Below are 23,402 nucleotides of genomic sequence, written 5' to 3'. Positions count from 1 at the left end.
CTACCTTTTCATTTTAATGTAGATGTTTCAAAATGTTTTTTTTTGTTATAAACCTATACATTTTACGCATAATACACGATCCAGAGACCAATTAAGTTGGTTTCTTTCTAATTGCAACTGTTCCTTTATTGCTGTCTAGATATAAAATCGAGAATACCTGCTCAACAATCAGAGGTTGATGCTGCAGTGCTACATGTTGCGTAAGAATATTGATGACAGCGTTATGTTTTACTAGTAGGGCAGATGATATCTAAAGGTTATGATCTCCTCAAAGCTGAATGAGGGTGAGCAGTACCTTGAGTAGCACTAGTCACTGTATGTAAATTTAACTAAGAAACTTTGGTTTTAAACAATACCACCTGAGATCCCAAGTGAGTTGAGTGTCAGAAAGTAATCCGTAAACTTGAAAATACATCAATTAATCAATTCACAGGTTCAGTAAGAGTCAACTGTCCAGTGTCGTAACGTAAGTACATATACACCTTTTTTTGTGTCTTTGACATTAATAAGGATTGTTTTCATTTTGTGTAACATATAAAACTCAGTCTGTTTACTCCTTTGGTTAAACTCAGTTATCTTAGTTGAAATAAAACTCACTTCACAATTATCTTGCCTATCCATCTATTATAAAGTGTACCTACTTTAAAGTGTTCGAGGAAATCAGTTGAACCTGAGAATACCACACATATTCATACCCTTCTATAATTTATTACTTTCCTTTACTTTTGTTGTGTAGCATTGTGTATTTTAATTAAACTCATACTAACGTAATGTGTGAGAGATTTTTTTCTTTTCTGATATTTGCAAATTTCTACTGCTCTCTCAGATGCCTTTTTCCATACATAAAGATGATTAATTTAATTCGTATTTTGATTACACTACATACGCCTGTTATATACGATCGTAAAAAATATTTAAAACTTGCCACCGCTCTAATAATAATAAGATTTCTTATGCTGAACATACTGTCATACTCCTTGCCATGCAATGGATTACATATAAAGGATGTAGTTATGCATTCTCGTATTCGCCTCCCTTCTCTCTCTGTAAAAGTAACTGTGTTGTTATCTTGTTTCAGTAGGTCAGCCATGATTTGAAAATGTCGCTCCATTCTTAATTATATATAACATTTCAACAACACAATTAGTTTGGTTTGCCAGTATGTTTTCGAATTTCAGGTAATGAATGTAGCTATAGATTTTACAAGATTAACTGCCTTTGATCATATAGGTTCTACCAATCTACATCCACTATTAGTTAGCTAGATCTTCATAACTGTTTCATTAAATGTTTCCACTACACTTTGTCTTCTTGATGGGTGTTTTTCCAGTTGATAATTCTCATTTGAAATTTTACCTTATTTCCCATTTTACCGTTTCTGAATCTCCAATAGACATTTTGATGTTATATTTAGCGGTCTTTATTTTGGTACCTCACAATGAAATTCTACCTTGTGTAAAGTGAGTATTATAAACTCTCCTCCATATTGGTTACACAAAACAGCAGCTGAAACTGTTTGCCCTAATCTTCTTGAATTACTTAACTATTTTGCTTTTCGCTAGATTTTTTCTCAATTTTTGGCAGCTTTAGACAGGGATTCATTTGAGTGAAAACCAATTTTTGTCTGCTTTTAAAGTTTAAAGAGAAAATCCAAATATTTTAGACAGATACGCTTTCGGATAGTATGTAATAAGTAACAATAAACACTTTATGCTGACAGAGCGATTTTCGAGGGGATCAAAAGTACGGATTTGCATATGAAGGTTTTATCATTTTTGTATCCATTAAATGTATTTACTCTCCATAGACAATATGAAACAAAAAATACTTACATGTTGAAAGCTTAAATATCAAATGTTTAATCAATTTTCAATAAAACGGTAACATTAGGATAGCATTTAGGGGGCACTGGTTTCATGTGACCTTTAGAAGGCTATAATAACTGTCAAAGAAAATCGTTTCTGACTTTTGATCTCCACTTTTCTCCTTACCTGATTGTTTAATCATTTATGGTAATTTCCATAAGAAATGTCTATTAATTTTCAAAACAAGTATCAAAGTATCACAAAAAACAATAGCTCTTTTTAACTCTATGCATCTGGGGCTAGTCATTTTAGTCGACATTTTTTACCAACATGGAACCAGGAATTAAGTATATCATAACTCTGAATGCCCTATGTGTATGTTCACAAACTGAGAAGCTTTTAGTAAACATTACACAAAAATCAAAATTTTTAAATAATTATTTTTACTGAAGATTTGTCATTGATTTCATGGAATCAAATGTTTAAGTGCAAGGTCATTTTTATGTTAAGATTATTTTTTTTTCTTCTTACAATTTTCATTACCATAACCAAGAACCGTTAATCTGTTATTTTTTCCGCCCCAAGGAATCTAACACAATAACCTCTTGCATTACACTGTATGTACTCCAAACCCAATAATTTTGATACAATTCTGTATCATCTATTCTGTCATCTATTCTGCCAATAGTGACATAGCAATACTATTCTGTCATTATTATAATGCCTTTGTTGCAGGTGAACTATACTTCCTTACTGTAACTGGAGCAAAGAAAAGGTATGTTGCCACCCAGGATATTGTTACTTATCACTTGACTGCTTTGGTGTACGATTACATGTATGTTAATGTTAATACTGATATTAAAAAAGCAGCGAAATAACAAGTAGTTTATACTTATGCTATCATTACTAGAATTGCAAACATCATTACACAATAATTATAAAATAAGTATAGAGTTTACTTTTTTCTTCTTCAAGGAAATAGTTTCAAACTATTATCTATTAATATTGATTGTCTTTTCCGCATTCTGATATCAATTCTTTTAGTCACTGTTTGTATAACAAATGATTTTTCTCTTGGCCGCTGTTATATATTAATAAGTACGTGTGAACAAATTGAGGACTCTCAGCTCACACAGTAAATAATAAATAATACTAGAATACATGCAAGTCGTATGGTTATTTTGCTAGCAAGAGCTACAGTGCACACACATTTATAGAATTATATACATGTAAAATAAACTTACGAATTAAACTTAGAAAAAATCTATTTATCAACTTAGTCAAAGAACAAAACAACCGTGCTTGCATTTTTATCTAATTCTTTAATGACAAATATTTCTACAACGCTACCTATTGTGTAAAGTGTTTTTGTGATGATTTGTTGGTGGGTCAGCTAATTTGGCTGTTCTGAATCTCATAACAGCTTAGTTTACGAGAACTATAAAATTGTCTATTATTTTAGTTTATACGTTTCAATATAATTAAGTCAAGTTTTGGAACTTAAACGTGAGAGTTTCTCAAATACGACCTAGAAAAAATGGTAAGCCTAACACTAAGCTTAAAAATAACCTTAACACGTATAAGGTTACATCACTTACTTATCACTAAGGGTTATATTACGATTAGTTACTCAACTACTACTTGGCTTCATTTGTTTCTTTTCATATATATCTAAGCGAAAACTAAGTTTCCTTTGTTTTCATAGCTGTTTTCACAGTAAACTTGTTTTATACACATTGTATAGACACATAGTCCTGTAAATTAAATACGATTCATAATTTGTAAGAACATAAATGATACACATTTCTTATTTTGATTAATTAAATAATTTACTGGAGTACATAAAATTACAAATGGAGATTAGCTTTAAGTTAAGTTCTTAAGTTGTATACTGTAACTATATTAATTTTATTATTAACACATAACAAGCGTTTGGTATGATAAAAGTAATCCAAGCATATAATTATAAGTGAAAGATCTTGTTGCAAGGCTTCGTGTAGTTGTGTCATTATTTGAGGAGCTATATGTGTTTGTGTGTGTGTATGTATATACACGCACATTAATTTGTGAGCCAACTGGTAGTGATAGTGGTAACAAAATATAGGGGGTAATTCTATATTAAATTTAGTTTAGGATGATAACTTGGATGGAAGAGTTGCTATATATAGAGGGTAAAGTTAAGACTGAGGAAAAATTTACTTTACAGGGATGCATTAACGTAATTTAAATTTTGTATCTTGTAAAAAAGAATGGTAAGAGGTGATATTATAGCATAGAAGGTTATCTGAGTGAAACTGATATAGATCTGCTTTCATTGCTTTCTGTCCTGAAGACAACAGGCTGATAGGCAATATGCTTAAGATTTGAAGATCAGAAGCTAGGATCCAGTTAAGACTTATTTTTTCAACCACTGATGTTGGCTTCTGAAATGAGTTACCATCACAAGTATTAATTATTGGAGATTTTAAGATCAGAATTAATGATTTTCTGAAACAGAAAGGATGCATTTAAAGTTTTTAATTAAGAATGGTCATGCAAGAACATTTCTGAAGGACATAATGTTATTTACAGCAATACTGTTCCTTCTTCTATTGTTACCATTATTGAATAGTCTCATGTTAATATTAAGTGTTATGTAACAACCTGTGTATCTTATTCTTTTATAGTAGTGGTATTCAGATACACAGATGTCCAACAGATAGGTTTAAAGTATTCACAATAGAATAGGTTCCGGAAAGGTTATGAATGGAACAAGTTAGACATGGACAACTAATCAAAAGAAAACAAATGTGAAAAATAATCAAGATTTTTATTGACTATAACATTTGTTATTCAACTTATTTATTCCTCTCCATTTCTGTTTTGACTTCATTTGCTGATAGACTAGAAATAGGAAGCTTTTCAAAATGTTTGTACCAGATGAGGAAAGAATCATCAATATCATACTCTCAAATCAGACAAAAGGCCCAAGTACAGTATCCCATAATACAAATCAGCCTTCATTGCTGACTATTTCAAATAGCATATACAAAGTGGCCAATTTGTATCAGTTTGTAAGAATTTTTGTGGCACCACCTTTAAATGATTTTAACTCCCCAGGAAGTGGAAATGGACACAGAGCCAAGTTTATAAAAATTGCCTGAATATACCCAAATAATGCTGTATTTAGACTATTTATAGAAGGCTAAAATTAGTACCATATTGTAATTTTTGTATTATTATCTCAAATTGTTATTGTTTTATAGCAATATTGAAACTTTATTTTATTATGTTGATTGATAAACATATAATCACTTCTCAAGAGTTTTGATTATGTAATGAGAGACAGTTATGTTCTTTTATTTTTCACAGTTTCTTTTACAACTGACTATTAGGTTTTTTAAAAGTGAAATGAAAGTGTAAGATTAGTGATTTAACACACATCTGCTTAACTGTGTAAACTATTTTAATTTTTTCATCTGTTTTTGTTATTACAGTAGTCTTAATGAGATGTATGAAGTATATGTATTAAGTATTTGTTTGGAAAAATTGAACTTCCATTTTAACCACCCATCAATGTGTATGAAGTGGAAGTACTAGATAAGATTAGTGTAGTTAGGGGCTTTCCATATGATCTCTGGTAATGTATGTTTTATGGATGGTAATTTTAATTTAAAGTTGTATTTTGTACGAAGTGAATTTTTTTTTTTTCCTGTTAAGCCTGTTATAATTCAAGTTGCATGTAGTAGTATCAAGGAACTCGTACATGTTTCTGCTATACAAATAAATTAAGAAATTAGGTAAGAGCATAATACTGTAATTTTTAATATGTTTACAAATTTTTCTCGTGTTTTTCTTAACAATGTTTCTGCTAAAAGAAACTAAAATTTCTTTGAAGAAAATAAGTAATAGTTGTTTAACCTCATAATGAAGCAGTGTAATTTAGCTTTATTAGTAACACAAATTTCAATTGTCTTTTATGATGTATTTTTGGACAAAAAGAATGCAAGCAGTAAAGAAATTTCATTGTACATTTTCTAAACTCCAGAAAAGCTGTATATTATAAAGTACTCAGGTGCAGTGATGTGCCTAAGTTATTTCCAAAACAATGTTTTTATATTAATTGGAGTTTATGTACATTGTAATTTATTATTTTGACAGGGAAATGAAACATCACTTCCAATGGAGATGTGCTCCAACTGTGAGTAGTTTAAGTTCAAGTTATTTCAACTAAATTTTCTATTGCTCTTTATATAATATTATTAGATTTTATATTTTATAACTCTTTTCTAACTTTGGCAGGGGTTTCATTAATACCCTGTGGTTTTGGTTTGTTTTCTAACAGTGGAAATATATAACTAATTTCATGAAACTTAGAAAAACTTGGGTTAATCAGTTCATGTCAAATCAATCACTCTTGGAATGTTTCTACTTGACCTCTTCAAATGTGGATACCAGTCAATAGGGTTATGTTTGCTATAGAAATACGAAGTTTAGCCAAGTTTCGTGTCTAAAGGTCAAACTGTCTTTATGTGAGAGGTATTTAAATATTTGGCATAAATTACTCCCAGAGAAACAAAGCAATGACATAAAATTACCAATGTATTTTTTAATGTTACAGTAAAACATAAGTTTTAAAGCACTTTGTATTCCAGCTAAATATGACAGTCAGATCTTTGACCTTGAATTGTTTGACCTCACTTTGATGTAAATGCTAATTTATAAATTCAGAATTGGATATGGAAGTTCACAATATCCCTCGTATCAAAACTCTACTTTGTATCTTTATGTGATCAAGTGTTTTCTCATTAAATTGTCTCATTGTAGTTTTAGGTGTGATAAATCATGGATTGACTAGATGGGTTGATTGTTCAGCCTGGTTGTAAAATTATGTACAAGACATTTCTGATGTGTACCAAGTGTTCAGTTTGTTGATGATTTGTAATATGACGAGTACTAGTATAAAATTTAATTATACTTGTATTTGAAAATTGCTATTTGTTCATTTGTTTGTAAAGAAAATTCTTGTAAATATATGTGTATGTGTGCAAACAAATGCTGAGGTGAAACATTGGTTTTACTTTTGAATGGTGCTGCTTAGTTATTTACAGTATAAGAATAAAAAAAATCATAAATTTTGCATTGCATCATTAGGATTTAGGAATGAATTTTATATGCAACAAACCATGCAAAAATGCTTTTTTATGATGGAACTATAAAACAGCTGGCAGCAAAAAACAGGTCTTTAATGGCAGAATGGTTTGATCTTTATCATAAAAAATCCTTTTTTTTAAATAGGTGAGGAAAACTCACATTCCATTTCAGTATATTTTAATAATGTAGGTGGCCATTGAGAAGAAACCTTACAAAATCGATAACAGGAACACAACAGTTCTTTCTCTTCTGTCTAGTTGCTCAATTTTTCTTAGAATTGACCCTGAGGGATTACTCTGTCCAAGGTGTGGGAAAAAACTGTGAAAGTGAGCAGCCTCAGAGAGGTTATTCTCAGGAAATGTATTGCAACTTATTTAACCTGTGAAAACAATGGCAAATTATGGGTAACTGTAGTTCAAGACCATCTGCAAGAAAGTGGCAAGGTGAGAGCCAAGTTTTGCTGCTGCTGGATGAGCACATACTCTTTGATTCCCATAGAATCCAGCCATCTTGGTTGTGGAATGAAACTGAACATTCCAGTTGGTAACCCAACTGTAATAATAGGAATAACATACAAGTTGCTAGATAAAAATTACAGGAGACACCAGTATTGCTCGAGAAGGTCATCAGTTGGGTTAGTATAGACTGTGTTATTGTGGCAAATTTTGCCATTGATGTGATCGTACCTCTTCACATTAGCCTTCTCACCAAGTATATGGATAATAACTATGTGTATCACCTGTTGTGCCAGTGTTATTTGATTATGAGTTAACTTGGTTCTTTTCCTTTCTATTCATACCACAATTCCAGTTGGTAACTGTCAGTTTATCACTCAATGACACGGAATAGAAAGTGGATACTTCATGGTCCCATGAAGATACTATGCTAGTTTAGGGAACAAACTAAGAGGATAGTGTGGACTTCAGTGTCCAACATTGATTTTGACTACCTATATTGAGTATTGACATTGTCAGGCAAAGTGAGGTGAAAGTCAGTAATGCATAGTTTTCCAACATTTTTTATTTTTTACTGCAGCATTCAAAACAAAACATTAATGGTCTCAACTGGGAACCAATTCAGATCACATTCTTGATGACCTCATATAAAAGTCACTTGACTTGGAGATGTAAAACTTGGCAGAAATTTGTATCTCCTTCATACCATTAATCCTGTAAAATAGCATGAAAAAACCATGAATCTTTGGTTTTGAGAATGATTGATCTAATACTATTTAATTTGTTTTAATATTTTTTTCACTTTATTTTTGTGAAACACTGTTTTGGAAAAAAATATTTAATGTAATTCTTTTCATTTTACAATGTAAATTATATTTTCTGTTGTATATATCTGATCACTTTCAATTTCAATATTTATTTGCAAATTTATTTGGGTGTTTTATTTTGCCAGTTACAAATCTTAAAAACCAGTGCAGAAAGTGTGAAAAATTTATCAGTCATCTAGGACCTAAGCTTTCAAAATGGAAGTAGTTCAGATTAGGTAACAGTAGTTTTGCTAATGTTATTTTTGGCAAAATATATTTTCTTTAAATTTTTAGTATCTTTCAAACAAGCATAATTTGGCACAAACCTTTTTTAGGAACAAAAAGAATGTATATATCTTTAGATATTTGGTTGTTTCTACTTTAAGTCATCTAATTTTCCCATTTCATTTCAGTGTTTTTATCTGTGAATGTTAAATCTTGTTTTTTACCATGCAACTACAAAGTGCTTCTCATTGCTTCATTGAAGTTAATTGAAGTTGTACTTGTTCCTTATTGGTCAGATTAGCCTTGAATTACAAGCTTACAGTGACTGATATTCTACTCCACATCCCTCTTTTACTTTATCGTACATTCTTCATATTCTGCATCTTCACATGTCTTTTTATCTGGTCTTTGTTGGGACAATTTGATTTTACACAGTGAGTTTCTTCATTGTTAGTAATTTCATCCATCTATCTTTATTAGAGGTGTATCAATTCAATTGAAAGTTATTCCATAGTTGGTCTACTACTAGGGATTTTTCCACAGAAAAACCTACCATGGCTTATGTGGTGGAATTTCTAAGCTGGCTCTTCAACTTGGGTCTTCAGTCTCCTTACTTTCCAGGTATCAGGTGACCTTATCTCATTTTTAATTTTTTCCAGTAAGATAGGGATTTTACTTCCTCTTTTGTAAACATGATAATACATTACTTCCAGATATGTCACCCTTGTAGGTGTCCTGCTGTTCTAGATTGAGATATTACTGTGGTCCTACATTTCCTTTCTTTACTACCATTTGAACCATTTTCTTCCCTCAAAACATATTTTCTTCTTCTCATAGTCCATGGACTTCAAAGGTGAGATTTGTGCCTGACCAGCTATTCTGTTACTCTAAATCTGCACTATCCATCCATATTGGCTCACATTTTATCTTTCATGGTTTCATATGCTCACCTTGGAGACAGGGTGTACCACATGACCACTTGATGGAGTATAACCTTGCAATATTTTGCTTCATAAATATGCCCATCACAACCTAAACAATATGGGTAAAACAGGTGGGGATTTCTGATGGCGAAGATGCATAATATCCTCCTCTTTACGATAACCAATACAACAGAGTGAGATGTCAGAATGCAGTTCATCCCTTTGATTTGGAGCCTTCATCCTGCTGTAATGTGGATGTCAGTATCCCATGAAGAGGTTTTGGATTAGAGTGAACCAATCAACGTAAGTCCTCACACAGGTTTCAGTTATCTGTCTTCCTCCTTTAATTTTCTCTGTATGTTTTATTGGTCACAACTGTGGTATGTAAGACTGTTACAGTTCTGTCCTTGACTGTCCCATGTTCTCTTTTTATGGGGTTGTTATTTGTATAGTCCTGGCCTATGCTGCATTTGGGGGGGTTGTTTCCATGCAATAGACATGTTTTTGATACCAGATGTTAAATTTCTAAATCAATACCTCAGAGCTAATCCTTAAGTGATATCTGGGAACCAGAGTTGTTAATCCTCAGTTCGTAGGTTTGAGGAGAAGACTGTGTAATACTTATCCTACCCTCACAGAGAAGTTGGTACCTCATGAGGAGGTTTTGAATGTAGTTGACATACTAAGTATTTTTCTGCCACAACCTAGCCACTCTACACCCAAAGGCTCATCCTTGTTTACCCACCTTTCTCATTGTGAGATTGAGCTAAAATATCTTTCACTGGCTAGGTTCACTTACTTACTTTACAATATTCTCTTCTACTTCCCCTCAGTGTGGATTCCTGTACATGGTGAGGGGACCTCCTAGGGAAGGTTCCGCTCTTTCAGTTTACCTTCTCTGAATCTAAACATCCACCCGCGTGTTTGTCGTGTGTGGTTACCCGTGAAGGGGAGGATAGGATCTTGGTGCTTGAGGGGTCCAACCCTAACACACCACTTGGGTTTTGGGGTGGTCCCCTAGGGTCAATCAGCTGGTCTGTTTGGGTTAGGGTTATCCAAGTATCAGTGTTGGATGTTCTCAACAAGTGTTATGGACATTGTATCTGATGCTGGTGTTTGGGTATAGTGCTCACGAAACCCTGGCGTTGCTGCAGTGTCCTTGTTTGGCATTGTAGTGTGTCCTCTCACAGGGCTCCAAAGTTGGTGGGATCATTTTCATGGAAACTCTCTTTATTATGGATATCCCAAATAAAAACTTTAAAAAAATAGTGAAGAAAATGGTCCATAATGTGAACAACCACGTATTGAAGATTCTGAGCAGCAATCTTCAACATCTGTAACACTTGTACCTCATTTTCTCATATTACATTCTCTTTCAGACAAATATTTAGGGCAAATGGCTCCCTTTTTATTCAGAAAGGACTTGCTGGCTCTCCAAAGTCAGTCAAAAAGTTTTGCTTTGGTGACATTGGTGGAAACATCCACATCTAAACACAATGAACTTCTCTCACATTCAAAGGTGATTGGGGATATTCCCATTGAGGTTATGTCCCATGCTACTTTGAATTTGTCATGAGGAGTTATTGTTGATAGGGATTTAAAGTACATCCCTAAGTTGAAGATTCTGTTTGTTTTCTCCACCCAAGGAGTTTCTACAGTGAGGCATATTTCCACTCAAAAGATAGAATTATGATGTCCACCAATGTTCTCATTTTAACATTTATATCACTGTATCCACCTACCACCATCATGACAGGCTGTCTTAATTTAAGGTACAGCCATAGATTTCAAACCCTCTCAGATGTTTGCAGTGTCAGTGGTTCAGTCGCTCAAAGACATCATGTTGTGGTTCCTTGATGTGTGAAATGGACCCTCGTTATGTGAATAGCAATGGCTCTCACCCATCCTACTTTCATTCTTGCCCTAAATGGTTGGAAGGAAAAGAAGTGCAGCATTTGAAGATGATTCAAAACATTACTTACCCTGAGGCTGGAAAGTTGCTGTCCACCACTTTATCTCGGACATATGCTGCTGCACTTCGTTCCACTACTATAGTGGGAGTGCAAATGGATCTCTCTGTGCCTTCAAAAGAATCATTCTTAAACCATATGAAAAGTCTTTTGACCTCTATGTTTAAAAAGTTGATGAATCAATGTCAACACCCATCTCTATTCCTAACATATATTCCAGTAAACCCCAAAGTCCACTACCTTTGGTTTCAGGTATGGGCATTTCATCAAATATATATATTTCTCCTGTCCCAAGATGCAAAACAATCATTTGTTCATGTCCTCAGTTGCTGGAATTCTCTTCCAACAACAAAGACCTGCCAAATTGACCCAAGGCAGAATCAGTGATGGTCGACAGACCTCCCTCGAATAAAGAAAAAAGATGTGGTCGAAAACAGAAGTGCTCTCCACCCAATTTGCCTACACATAAATAAACAATGGCCACTTTAATAAAATGAAACTGGATGACATCAAAGCACTGATTGTTTCTGACAATTCTGTAGTTCTTTCCTTACAGGAAACATTTCTGAAATCTGCTGATACAGTCACCTTTCGGCAGTTTTCTTTGTACAGAAATGACATTGAGCAGCTGCCTGTATAATACAGTCAGTCACTAGTGAGACATAAAAGCCAGAAGGAATCTTGGATTAAGTTCACAATCAGCATATCTTCTACTACCAGTTCCAAAGTCATATGGGACAAGATTCGAATGGTCAGTGAACAATATAATTCTGTTCCCCTCTTGATCTTGCCCTCTGATGGCCAAGAAGTAGCTGATGCCTGGAGCATTGCCAATACTCTAGGTGGAAGCTTTTGCTGGGCATCTAGCACTTCTGCTTCATCCTCCACCTTCTTAGCCATCAAGCCTCAGGCAGAGCAATTACCTTTCCTTTCGAGCTGATTGCCTCTATGACTATAATTGCCTCTTTACACTGGTGGAACTCAAACTGGCCCTTCATTGATCTGGTGGTACATCGGCCGGACCTGATGATGTGCACTACAAGATGCTGCACCATCTATCTCCTGCTTCTCTTGCTATTCTTCTTATATACCACACATCAAGCAGCTACAGGTCAAATGTACAAAAGCATTGAACATCCTCAGTGTCCTCTCTTCTACCACTTGGGGAACAAGTCGATGTTCTGTGCTAAAGTTGTATTGTGCTGTTATTCGATCAAAACTAGACTATTGGATACTGATCTATGGCTCTGCCAGGACTTTGGCCTTGAAGATGCTGGACCCCATTCATCATCACTTCAGAGCTTACACACAGTCTCATGAACCTCCTCTATACCTCTGCCATTTGTAACTGTGTTTACTGTATGCTTCTAAACTTTGATCCTTACCACAGTGTCTCACCTGGGGTTATGTTTTCCTTCCCTAGTGGGTGATGCTTTTTCAGAACAGATGATCTGCTATTGTTCATTTTGGCCATAGTATCCAGGTGCAGTTGGATGAATTGGGTCTGTCCTTGGATAACATTGCTCTATCCACTGGTCAGCCCATCCCACCATGGCTTATTATAATCCTCAAATGTGACCTTTCATTAAATCATCTGAGAAACGTAAATACTCCCAATTGGAAGTATTGTATGTTGTTTTCTGAACATTTCTCAAACCATTCTTTCATTCCTGTTTATACAGATGGTTTTAAATCAGGTGACTCTGTGGGCTCTGCCATGGTTTGTTGTGGTTCAGTGGTTGCACACAGGATTCTCTTTACAGTTTATTTGTTTACTGCTGAACTGTATGCCATTTATCTTGTCCTCAATCACATAGACTTGCTTAATTCTCTACTAGCTTTACAGTTGGCAGTCGACTTGGAATGAGCAATGTGAAAACAAGCTTTTTCAAATAAAACCTTCTATTGGACTTTGGCCATCTTGCTTCCATAAGGATTGGAAAGAGGAAGTTGTCTGAATTAGACTATGCATTGAGCACAGTTTTTTAACTCATCGTTTCTTTTATCTGAGACTGCACTAATGTGTTCTCTGTGTGACATTCAGGTCTCAAAAAAACCACATTTTACTGTTTTGCTGTCATTATGACTTTCAACAATGGCACCATTTTAGACGTTTTGTCCCAAGGTTTATTAATAATGTTAGACAGTGTCATTGGCGATGGTGACACTGTACACCTTACAAATGTTTTTAGTTTTTTAAAGGCTATTGACCTTTCTAATGTCATTTAAGTTTTTAATTCATTAACTGTGCCTTTTTTTTTAATATGATTCCTTTTTACGAATTAAAGTACAACTAGTTCAATATGAAATTAGAAAATGGTCGTAATGTCAAATAACTCGAAACCAGGACTGGAAAGGCCAACTTCAGGTGACTAATACTGATGTTTAAACTTACCTGTTAGTCATACTGGTGAGTTATTATAATTAAAATTATGCTACAGAAAGTTTTTTATAACTTGTATTACTGTAGTTTCTCTCTTACTACTGTAAACTAGATATAAAAATTGAATTTAATGCTGATTATGTTTTTAATTCAGAAATGAATTTTTTTTTATTTATCTTGATTCCTTTTTATGAATTTTAATAATTTTAACACTTTACCTGATGTTTGGTGCAGATTGCCTGGTTGCTTTGCACCATAAAATACCAAACTAATCAACTCCTACTCAGATGTGCTTCACATTTTCCACCCTTATATTCCACAAATTTCACAAATGGGTAAAAAGTATATCTGGCTTAGAAGTGATACTTTCCCCATCTTCTGATATTCATACCTGAATCTCTCATTTTCAAGGGTATCCTTTGGATGCTTTTCGGGTGTACTTCTGTTATTCTCTCTGACCACCCCTCCTCCGTCATAGTGTGGGACTGTAGATAATCTTGTGAGAAGAAGTAAGTGTTAGATTGGAAGTTGTAATTTTCCTGTACTGAAAGTGTTTTTTGATAGGTACTCATCTCACACTTTCCACCTTTCTTTCCCATTTGTTCCAGTGTTGACATTCTCTGCCAAACTTTGAAGTGATAGTTTGGTATAGGAATGTAGAGGGAGTCACATGAGCATTTTGTGCTCCTGTTTGTGAGGATGTGATGTGTGGTGGTTTGCACAAGAGACATGTTGGAATCTTGCAATTTTAATGGGGATGGTAGTGGAAGGCTTGTGGCATGCACAAAGAAAAAGATTTCATACAGAGGGCAGCACTGAACAGGAATAGTTAATCTTGTAAGTAGAGTTAAGTCTCTATCAGAAATAACATTTTTAGTTAGGAAAATTATAACTTTACATCATAACTGTCACACATACTGTAATATATACACATTTTGTGAGTGCTGCACATGTATACACACTGCTGACATATAATGTCATTCATATTCATAGTTTTTATTGATTGACCTCCAGAGAGGCAAATTAGATTTATTTCATTTATTTTTATTCTCTTTTGTACCAGTCAAACATTTCATAAAAGTGAGTTTGCAATTATGATTATTATGCTCTGTTAATTTATGGATCTTCACATGGTGGCTAGGCTTTCCACATTTTCTAGACTGAATATCATTGTTAGTAATCATTGACATTCCTAACAAATTATGAAAATACTGAAGGCAGGGTTAAACTTGTATTTATTATATGTTTATACTTTAGGTGTAAACATATTTTGCATTTTGTAAAGAAGAATTTGTTGTTAGACAGAATCTTTAAATTGGAATGATGTATATGTGAGCTGTTTTTTGCAGTACCTTACTGTATAACATATGGAGAACAAGCAATCATTCAATCCTTCAAGACTGTCTTTACCTCACCTCCTTTAAGAAAAATAAAGTCCATTTTTTATTTTTCAGGAAATAATTGTTTAAAATTTTGTAAAGTGCCAGTCTTCATAACATTCATTCCATAAGCTAATCACCATGTATAAATGTACAACTGTCTCTTTCCACAGTTATTAACTTGGGTCCTACTCTCTTCAGAATTCACCACAAAGAAACCAGCAAACCTTATCAATCACTTGAGTAATCTTAAAAATGTAATAAGGCTATTTCCAATAACTTTGTAGACTTATGATCACTTTGTATAATAATCTAAAATAAGATAAGTCATAGTCTGTTAAAATTGATAAGATCATCACTTGCTCTTTTTCTTAAGTATATAAAGAGATAATTACCTTGGTTGTTTTGTTGTCAGTGTCTATAAATGCATGTTAAAATTTGATTACTTTTGGGAACAGAGTACAGTTTTAATGGTTTGAATCACTGTGTTAAGTCTTTCACACCATCGAGTGGGTTCTTGTCTACAGTGAGCACATGATTTAAAGTATAGTTGCCCAAACACATTAATTTATACTTACTATTGTTAAAAGTCATTTGTCACTATTTGCCCAACTTTCAAATTTATCAAAGCCATTCTGTAGTACTTAAACATTTTCAGTGGGGCTAAAAACCTTAATTCAGTGTTGTTAAGATACTTTAATAATTTATTAAATTATTTATTAATTATTTCCTATCAGTGTCATTGGTCTAAGGAAAAGGAAAGGCCTAAGCACTATCTTTATGAGGCACAAAATTAGTAATAAAGATCCAGTATGAGAAGACTTGAATTAATAACAATGTTTGCCTTCTCTCATCCAACCACCTTTAATACAGTTAAATACTCTGTAGTGCAATAATGTTTTAGCTAATTTTCTTTGTAGTATCTTGTAAACAGCTTTTTGAAAATCTGAGTTCACCAAATCTGCACCCTTTCCATCATTCATATAACACATCAGTAATGCAAGATTTTCTTTTGGTCAATCAATTGCCAAACAATGGAATTTAGATATAAAAGAGAGTTGAGACTTCACAAGATAATTTCTAAACATCTTTCACATTTGGGTTTAAGTGTGTTTAGCTAAGAGCTGCTTATTTGTAGCTTTATAAATTGAATTTGAAAGCATGTTAAAACTATGCACATTCTTAATCTCTGAAACATTATCCATGTTTTGAATAAAGCATCAATTATATGCTCCTTTATTGTATCAAAGTTTGGCTATAATAATTAAGAAATGCTCTGTTGGAAAATGTTCTGATTTTTCAAGCACCTGTAAAAACATCTTTTGCTCTTCTGAAATTTAAGATAGTGCATACTAGTCCATCCCTGTGAAATCTCCAACATGTAACATACTTTTTTGTTATTATTATAGAATATAGATTAAAGATCTTTTTTTTTATATATTTTAGTTGATGCTGATGAAATCAAGAGACTTGGGAAAAGATTTCGAAAATTGGATTTGGACAACTCTGGCTCTCTCAGTGTGGATGAATTTATGTCTTTACCAGAACTTCAGCAAAACCCATTGGTGCAAAGAGTAATTGACATATTTGACACTGACCGTAATGGGGAAGTTGATTTTAAAGGTATGCTCATTTTTTCAGGACAGGATTACAGAATATTTCACCAAGTTTTTGGAAAATTATAGTTGAATTAACATATAGTTAATAAAGGATTAAAAGACAAAGGAAGTGTCAGTTATTTACTAGATTACCTCATCATAAGCAAGTAGTTAATTTCAACTTATATTTTTAAAATTACCTTAATAAATAAGCTATAAAGGCAAAATGCTCTTAGAAGTGAAAACCTTTTCTGTTAGCTGTTCTTTATGCACTAAAAACAATGATGATCTTCACAATGTCTGCAATTTATTCCATTTTATAATGGAGGAACAAATGGGTTGTAAAGAAGTAGGTTCACATGTATAATAACTTCTTGGTGGTATATCCACAAAGTGATTATAATTGACTATTTTTCCAAAAGATTAAGTTCCCTGCTGGGAAAGTGTTTGGAAAATCTTTGGATTTACAACACAAATAAGTTAAACATCTTTAGTGTATTTCTTTTTTCCTAATTGGTGATTTGCAGATGTTAAGATATTGTAGTTCCATGAAATTGTTCACATTATTAATTAATAAATGAATGAACAGAAGTTTCTTTTGTCTGTTATTTTTTCTTATAATCCTGAAGTTGGTGACACATGACTTTAACGTTAATAGTTGTGATATTATATCACAGTATGACTAATAAAAAAATATATATAAAGTTTTAAGGACACTTATCTTCTCTTACTTGAACATTCACATGTAAATGATTTGTCAGGCCACAGTGTAATTTAAGTATGTGACTAAGAAAAATTAAATATTAGAAGTAATTACTGGTTTAATGATTTTTTTTTATTTAGAGTTTATTCAAGGTGTGTCTCAGTTTAGTGTGAAAGGAGATAAGGAATCTAAACTAAAGTGTGAGTAATGCTCATGGTTCTTTATTTTTTTGTAACCCTTAATTTTCTGTTTCAACATTGCTTGTGTTGTAACTTGATCTCTTTAATACCATCTTGTGACTAGTGGTAACCGAATTATTGTAATCTTAGTTGTAGAAGCTGCAGAAATATATATCACTATAAATGCCTTTAATTTTGTATTGTGTTAAGTTGATACACTAACAAATTTAATTTACATACAAGATTTTGCTGTTACTTCACCCTTGAGTCTCCATGTTGTTCTGAATATTTCATTTTTTAAATATATAAATATAAACATTTAATTATTGGTGAAATAAATTTTTTTGAAGTTGAAGTTTACTCAAAATTAAGATAATTTTTATGCTTTTTATTCCCACTTTACTATTCTTAATTGAATGTGAAATAAAATTTAAAAAAAGGAAAAATGCCACAGGAAATTACTATATTAGGATAATTATTTTACTTACATCACTATTTCTTGACCCTTTCCTGATGGGTCATCACACTTGTTGACATGTATTCAAAATTTTATTGAACTACTATTTTATGAATTTATTTTTTTAAATTTTGTATGAAATTGCAAATTATGATCCAAAGTTTCATATTATACATTATTTAACTTCCTAATTTGAAATTAAATATTAAACACATCTAAACATCGAATGCAGTAGTGGCTCAGATTAGATGTTTGTGATGTTAAAATACAAAGTATGTAGTTTTGTATGAATTAGACACTTGAATTACTAACATTTAAAAGCTACAATATAAAATAAAAAACCTTTTATCTTTTCTATTTGCTTAGCTCTTGCTATATTTAGCAAATCAAACACAGTGACCTCTTCTCACCTCTTTCTGTTTTTGGAAATGGTCCCTTATATACACTTCTATATATGACATGTGAATAACTAATCTGAATGTCCCATTAGTGATTTTCTCAGCTATTTTCAATATAACAGCATCCTCTCTGTCTTTCAAAACAAACCTTTTAGCTGGTAAGTTGAGTCTTTAGTGTGTTTTTGATTTCATATTTTCTTAGATACAAATACAGCTTAATTATTAAACTTGATAAATTATAATTGAATTCTATGGTATCAATGAAGTAACTTGTTATTTTTTGGTTACTTAAATATATGTATGAAACCTGAAAAAAATTATTTTGTTTCCTATCATCCACATGCAAGAGTTTTTAACTTTATGTGAACAATAAAATGAATACACCACAGAAAAAACATTACACCATTAGGATGATTAATTTACACAACAAACAAAGTTTGTTTGGTAAAGTAACTACTATAGTTATTTAACTAATCATCTAAGACTTTTTTCTAATAAGCCTGTATCTGTTGGTAAAGGAACTTATCCTCTTACATAGTTATGTTATTGCCAACATTCTGTTCAAAAGATTTATTAGAAAACATGATTAGACATCTTTTCTTATTCTTCAGTCTCCAAATTTTATATGTTGCTAACTTTTTAAGTTTTCAGTTCATTTTTTATACATGAAGTTGCCATTAGTCCTTTTTTATATTTAGGGTAGATGTGAAATATCTTTCTACAACAAAGAATCATTTATACCAATAGCATCTTAACATACAACACATAAATCAGAATTTCTGATTTTAACAACTTTATGGAAAAAATTCTTGTTTTGGTATAAAGGAGTATCACTTTATTATTTTTAACTTCCTTTTCATTATAATCATCTAATCAGTTTAACTCAAATAAAATTCAAGATACCATTGCACAGGAAGTTTTCTTCACTTCTATATCTCTTCCACTAAATTTATCCCATTGTTATTTTAGCTTATTTGTTGATTCATTCATTTCATTAATTCCTGCAGTCTAAGCAAAATATCCTGCTTGCATCTGAAACATAAAAGAATTTTGTGAAAGCTCTAAATTAACTCATAAAATTTACCATTATGAACATTTTTGCTCTAACATGTAATGTAGCTCATGTTGTTTATTTTTCTTTTCCAGAATGCTTGCTGAGAAAGCAAGCTCTAGTCTAAGTTGTGCAATATGGTCCAGTCTATAACATCAACATTGTCAATATGAAAAATGAAACATTATATAAATATACCCACCAAATAAAGTGTAAATATCATGATCATTATTGGTAGTAATATTGTGTGATCCATTTAAGATGTTTCAAGTTTTTGAAGCTTTAAGCCTTTTTTTTTGTTTTTTTCATTGCATGTATTACAATAAACCCATTGTGGGTCATTCCATGTCAAATCATCCAGATTTTGGAAAATTTTCCAGGTGACCCCCTCAGAATGCCTTGTAAAAATTCACATGTGCTCATCTACCCATATAATGAAAAATTGCCAAAGATTATATCAATATCTCTTAACAGTTTCTGATATACAGCCCTGTAAAATTTAATTAATTTTTTTTATTTTCAGCAAATTCATTTTTGGGCCACTTTGGCTGCTTAAAGCTGCAAGAGTAATGGTGGTAGAAAGCTGAAATTTGCTACATTGACTGAATTAATCTCAGATAATTAAAAAAAAATAGTCTTAAACCAAGTTTATCTCTCTTAGGATGTTCATAGTGAGGCTGTAAAATCACTTGAAAACCCAAAGTCGTTAAAAACATTGGTTTATGTAATAAGCCATAGCTCTAAGACTTAATATCAAACAAAGCAGAATTTTTTTTTCAAATTTCCTATAACATATCAGTTGATAAATCAGGAATTGTTGTAATTAAAAGTCTGTTAGATCTGTAAAAAAATTTAGCTGCATACAACTTTTTTTGATTTAGCTAAAAATAGCCCTGCTTCAGGCTACAGATTTACCATGTCACCAGTTATTCAGCCTTTTCAGATTTTTACCATATATTCTCACATCTCTGAATAGGATCTACAAAAAAAAAAACTCAAGATGGTATTCAACTTACTTTTTGAGTTATAATTTTTTAAAGTATTATCTGACTATACGATTTTTATTTTTAAAAATATTTAGTTCAGGTGTGTTACTGTGTGCAAATATATCCATACAATTTTGAAAAATACCTGTCAGAATTTTATGAATCTCACTGAAATATTCTAACCAGCCTTTCACAATGTTAAATAATTAAGTTGTAAGAAACATGAAAGAATTAATTCATTTCTGAACAAGTTTATTGGCATAACTAGTTAGATCACATGGCAATGCAAATATATTGTGTATGCATTACAGTTATGCAGATATGGCTGAGTTTAAGATTCATAATATAATAAATACAAAGGTAAATCAGACACAAAAAGCACAGTGCCACAAGAATTTTAAAAATCTTGTAAATCTATGATACTATTTTGAAGATTATCAGTTGTCCACTGAATGGCATTTTTCTGCCACCAGACATGGGAAAAGTTCATGCAATGGAGTTGGTGGTATGGTGAAGAGGCTGGTGACTCATGCAAGCCTTCAATTGCCTCACAAGAATAACCATAAATCAGACATTGATAGTTCCTGGGTGACAGGTCACCATGGCAACTGAAAACTTCATCCTGGTCTATAGTATTTTTTCCCATTCTGTTTGTGTGTAATGTTGTGCTGAATAGAACTTGAATCTAGAACTATTTTTGAAGTATTTGAGTCCAAAATCAATCTTTGTTTCTAGGATTTTACTGTCATATTCAGCACTTCTTTCTGTTTCTTCAGGAATGAAGCACTGTGATTGCACAACACATTACTTATGCTGCACCATTTTATTATTTTTATTTTTAAATTCAACCAATCAGTGCACATGTTTAGACTTGGATGGGACCAAAGGCAGTTAGTTCATGCAGTACTATAAGATTGTTGTTGATATCATGATCATTAGCATGCACTTGTTGCTGTGAAAGTAAATAAATACAGTCTTCATTTCCCAGTGCAAAGAGTAATAAAGTTAGGTTAGGCACACCAAATGGCTTTTGCTTATAATTGTACAATGTTGTAGGGGGTTAATAGATTAGACAGATTCTGAAACAACCTGCTTGGCCTACTGGTATTGCAAAGATTATTTTTATTTTACTTTCATTCATTGCAAGAATCCATACAAGCTATATGTATATAGTCTATTATTTTAATAATTGCACATACTGAAGCTTCACATTAATATATTTTATATAATAAAGTTTAATAATGAATTCTTTGTTTCTTTTCTTGTAACCTCATTATTATTGTGAAATAATAATAAGAGAGAAAACCTAAAAGTAGTGAAAACACTTACATAGAAAATAAAGTAAAACTTTGACTACAGCATTTAATACTGGTAAAAACAAAACTAATCTCATGGATGAAAAAATCACAATCGGTGTGACTTTTCAGGTAAAAGTATGTTTAGCATCACTTTAAAATTGCCTCCCCAGTGGCACAGTAGTCATTCTACAGACTTCTAGTGCTTTAAATTGGGTTTTGATATCTGTTGTTGGCACAGCACAGTTATCCTTTTGTGTAGCTTTGTGTTTAATAACAAACAACAACAATGCTTTAAAATCTAACACCTTCTGGAATCTTGTAATAATTACAACATAAGAATAAAACATAAAATAAGAAGAGTAAAACAAAACATAGGAATGAAGTACTAGAAAGTAAATATAAACTAGCATTTAACGGACACAAACAAAACTAACAGTTACAATGTTTATAAAAATATAATACTTATAAAAACTTAAGATTTCTTGAAATGCAGGAACTACATCTAAGTTAATGTTTAAAAGATTTAAATGAAAACACAAAGCTTAAAACCTGATCAAGATAAGACAATGTAAATTAATTATATTTATAGAACCTGAATTAAAAATTTTTATAGTGTTTCTTAGGAAATTAATAGACACCTTTCTTTTATCAAACCAACAGCTTCTTTTATTTGCTGCTATTAAATTGTACTGTAGTGGTGATACTCTATTTTGTAATTGCATCTTCTGTCTTCCTTCAGTTACATCAAATATTGTTAATTTATGTACTTAAAGCAATGAATGAATTTGTGCATACAATTTTGTACATGATCATGTAATACGCTACTATATAAATATCCATAATAATTTTGCAAAATCATCAAAATAGAATTAAATATTTATGCAGTGTTTAGATATGTAGTTTTGTTAAAACAACTTAGATATAGAACAAAATATCCAAATACATGCCACCCATCAGAGGTACAGTGGTACATCTGAAAACTCACACTTAAAAAAGCAGGTTTTGATACCCATGGTTAGCAAGCACAGACACCGTTGTGTAGCTTTGTGCTTAATTCTAAATAAAAAACAAACTACATGCCATACCTCCTATCACATACTGTCTTTTAAAATATGTTGATAATTATACTATTATATTAATTATTAGCACATAAAGAAAATTTAGTTTATTTATTTATAATATACCTCATTTTCAATGACAACTGTTGAATTACCTGGCATACAGATTAAAAATTGCTGCTATCAACTTCAGTTCAACCAACTGAGGGAATTATTTCAACACACTTGAATTTAGTGTGAAAACCACTTAAATTATGTTATAATAGTTATAGAACATGGTCCATGTATGTTAATTGTTGAATATTTGAAATACCTAAAAATTCAGTAAAGTAATAACAGCAGTCCTACCAAAATTAAAAAAATTTTTATCAAGACTTCAGATGTAATGAGAACAAGTCACTCATGCAAAAATAAATTTATTTATCATCATAAAAGTGACTAAAATGTAAACAAGAAAACGTATTAGGTAAGAAAACAAATGAATAAATCAAATACAATTTCTCCACAAATATTTACACAAGAAGCTCATGTAACACCTAATTCAATAATATAACTTGAGCTATATATGTTTGTCAAGTGAATTTTAACTTTATGT

The 23,402-nt window shown here is 32.0% G+C and overlaps 1 protein-coding gene across 2 annotated transcripts; it reads left to right on the top strand.

Annotated features, from left to right (window-relative positions):
* The first annotated feature begins 3,134 nt into the window (after window positions 1-3,134).
* Window positions 3,135-21,504, top strand: LOC143252069 (calcineurin subunit B type 2-like). Of its 2 annotated transcripts, none has more exons than XM_076503687.1 (5): window positions 3,135-3,345; window positions 5,946-5,985; window positions 16,526-16,702; window positions 17,521-17,580; window positions 20,925-21,504. In XM_076503687.1, exons 1-5 carry the CDS (start codon window positions 3,343-3,345, stop codon window positions 20,963-20,965), a joined length of 321 nt encoding a protein of 106 aa, XP_076359802.1. In that variant the 5' UTR covers window positions 3,135-3,342; the 3' UTR covers window positions 20,966-21,504. The 2 variants fall into 2 exon arrangements, with proteins under 2 accessions (XP_076359802.1, XP_076359794.1); XM_076503679.1 differs by having other exon boundaries at window positions 18,383-21,504.
* The last annotated feature ends 1,898 nt before the right edge of the window (window positions 21,505-23,402 follow it).

The sequence above is a fragment of the Tachypleus tridentatus genome, chromosome 1 (genome assembly GCF_004210375.1).
Source record: "Tachypleus tridentatus isolate NWPU-2018 chromosome 1, ASM421037v1, whole genome shotgun sequence".
In the NCBI taxonomy this organism is placed as follows: Eukaryota; Metazoa; Arthropoda; class Merostomata; order Xiphosura; family Limulidae; genus Tachypleus; species Tachypleus tridentatus.
The sequence above is the reverse complement of the archived record's forward strand: the minus strand, read 5'-3'. Positions and strand labels throughout refer to the sequence as shown.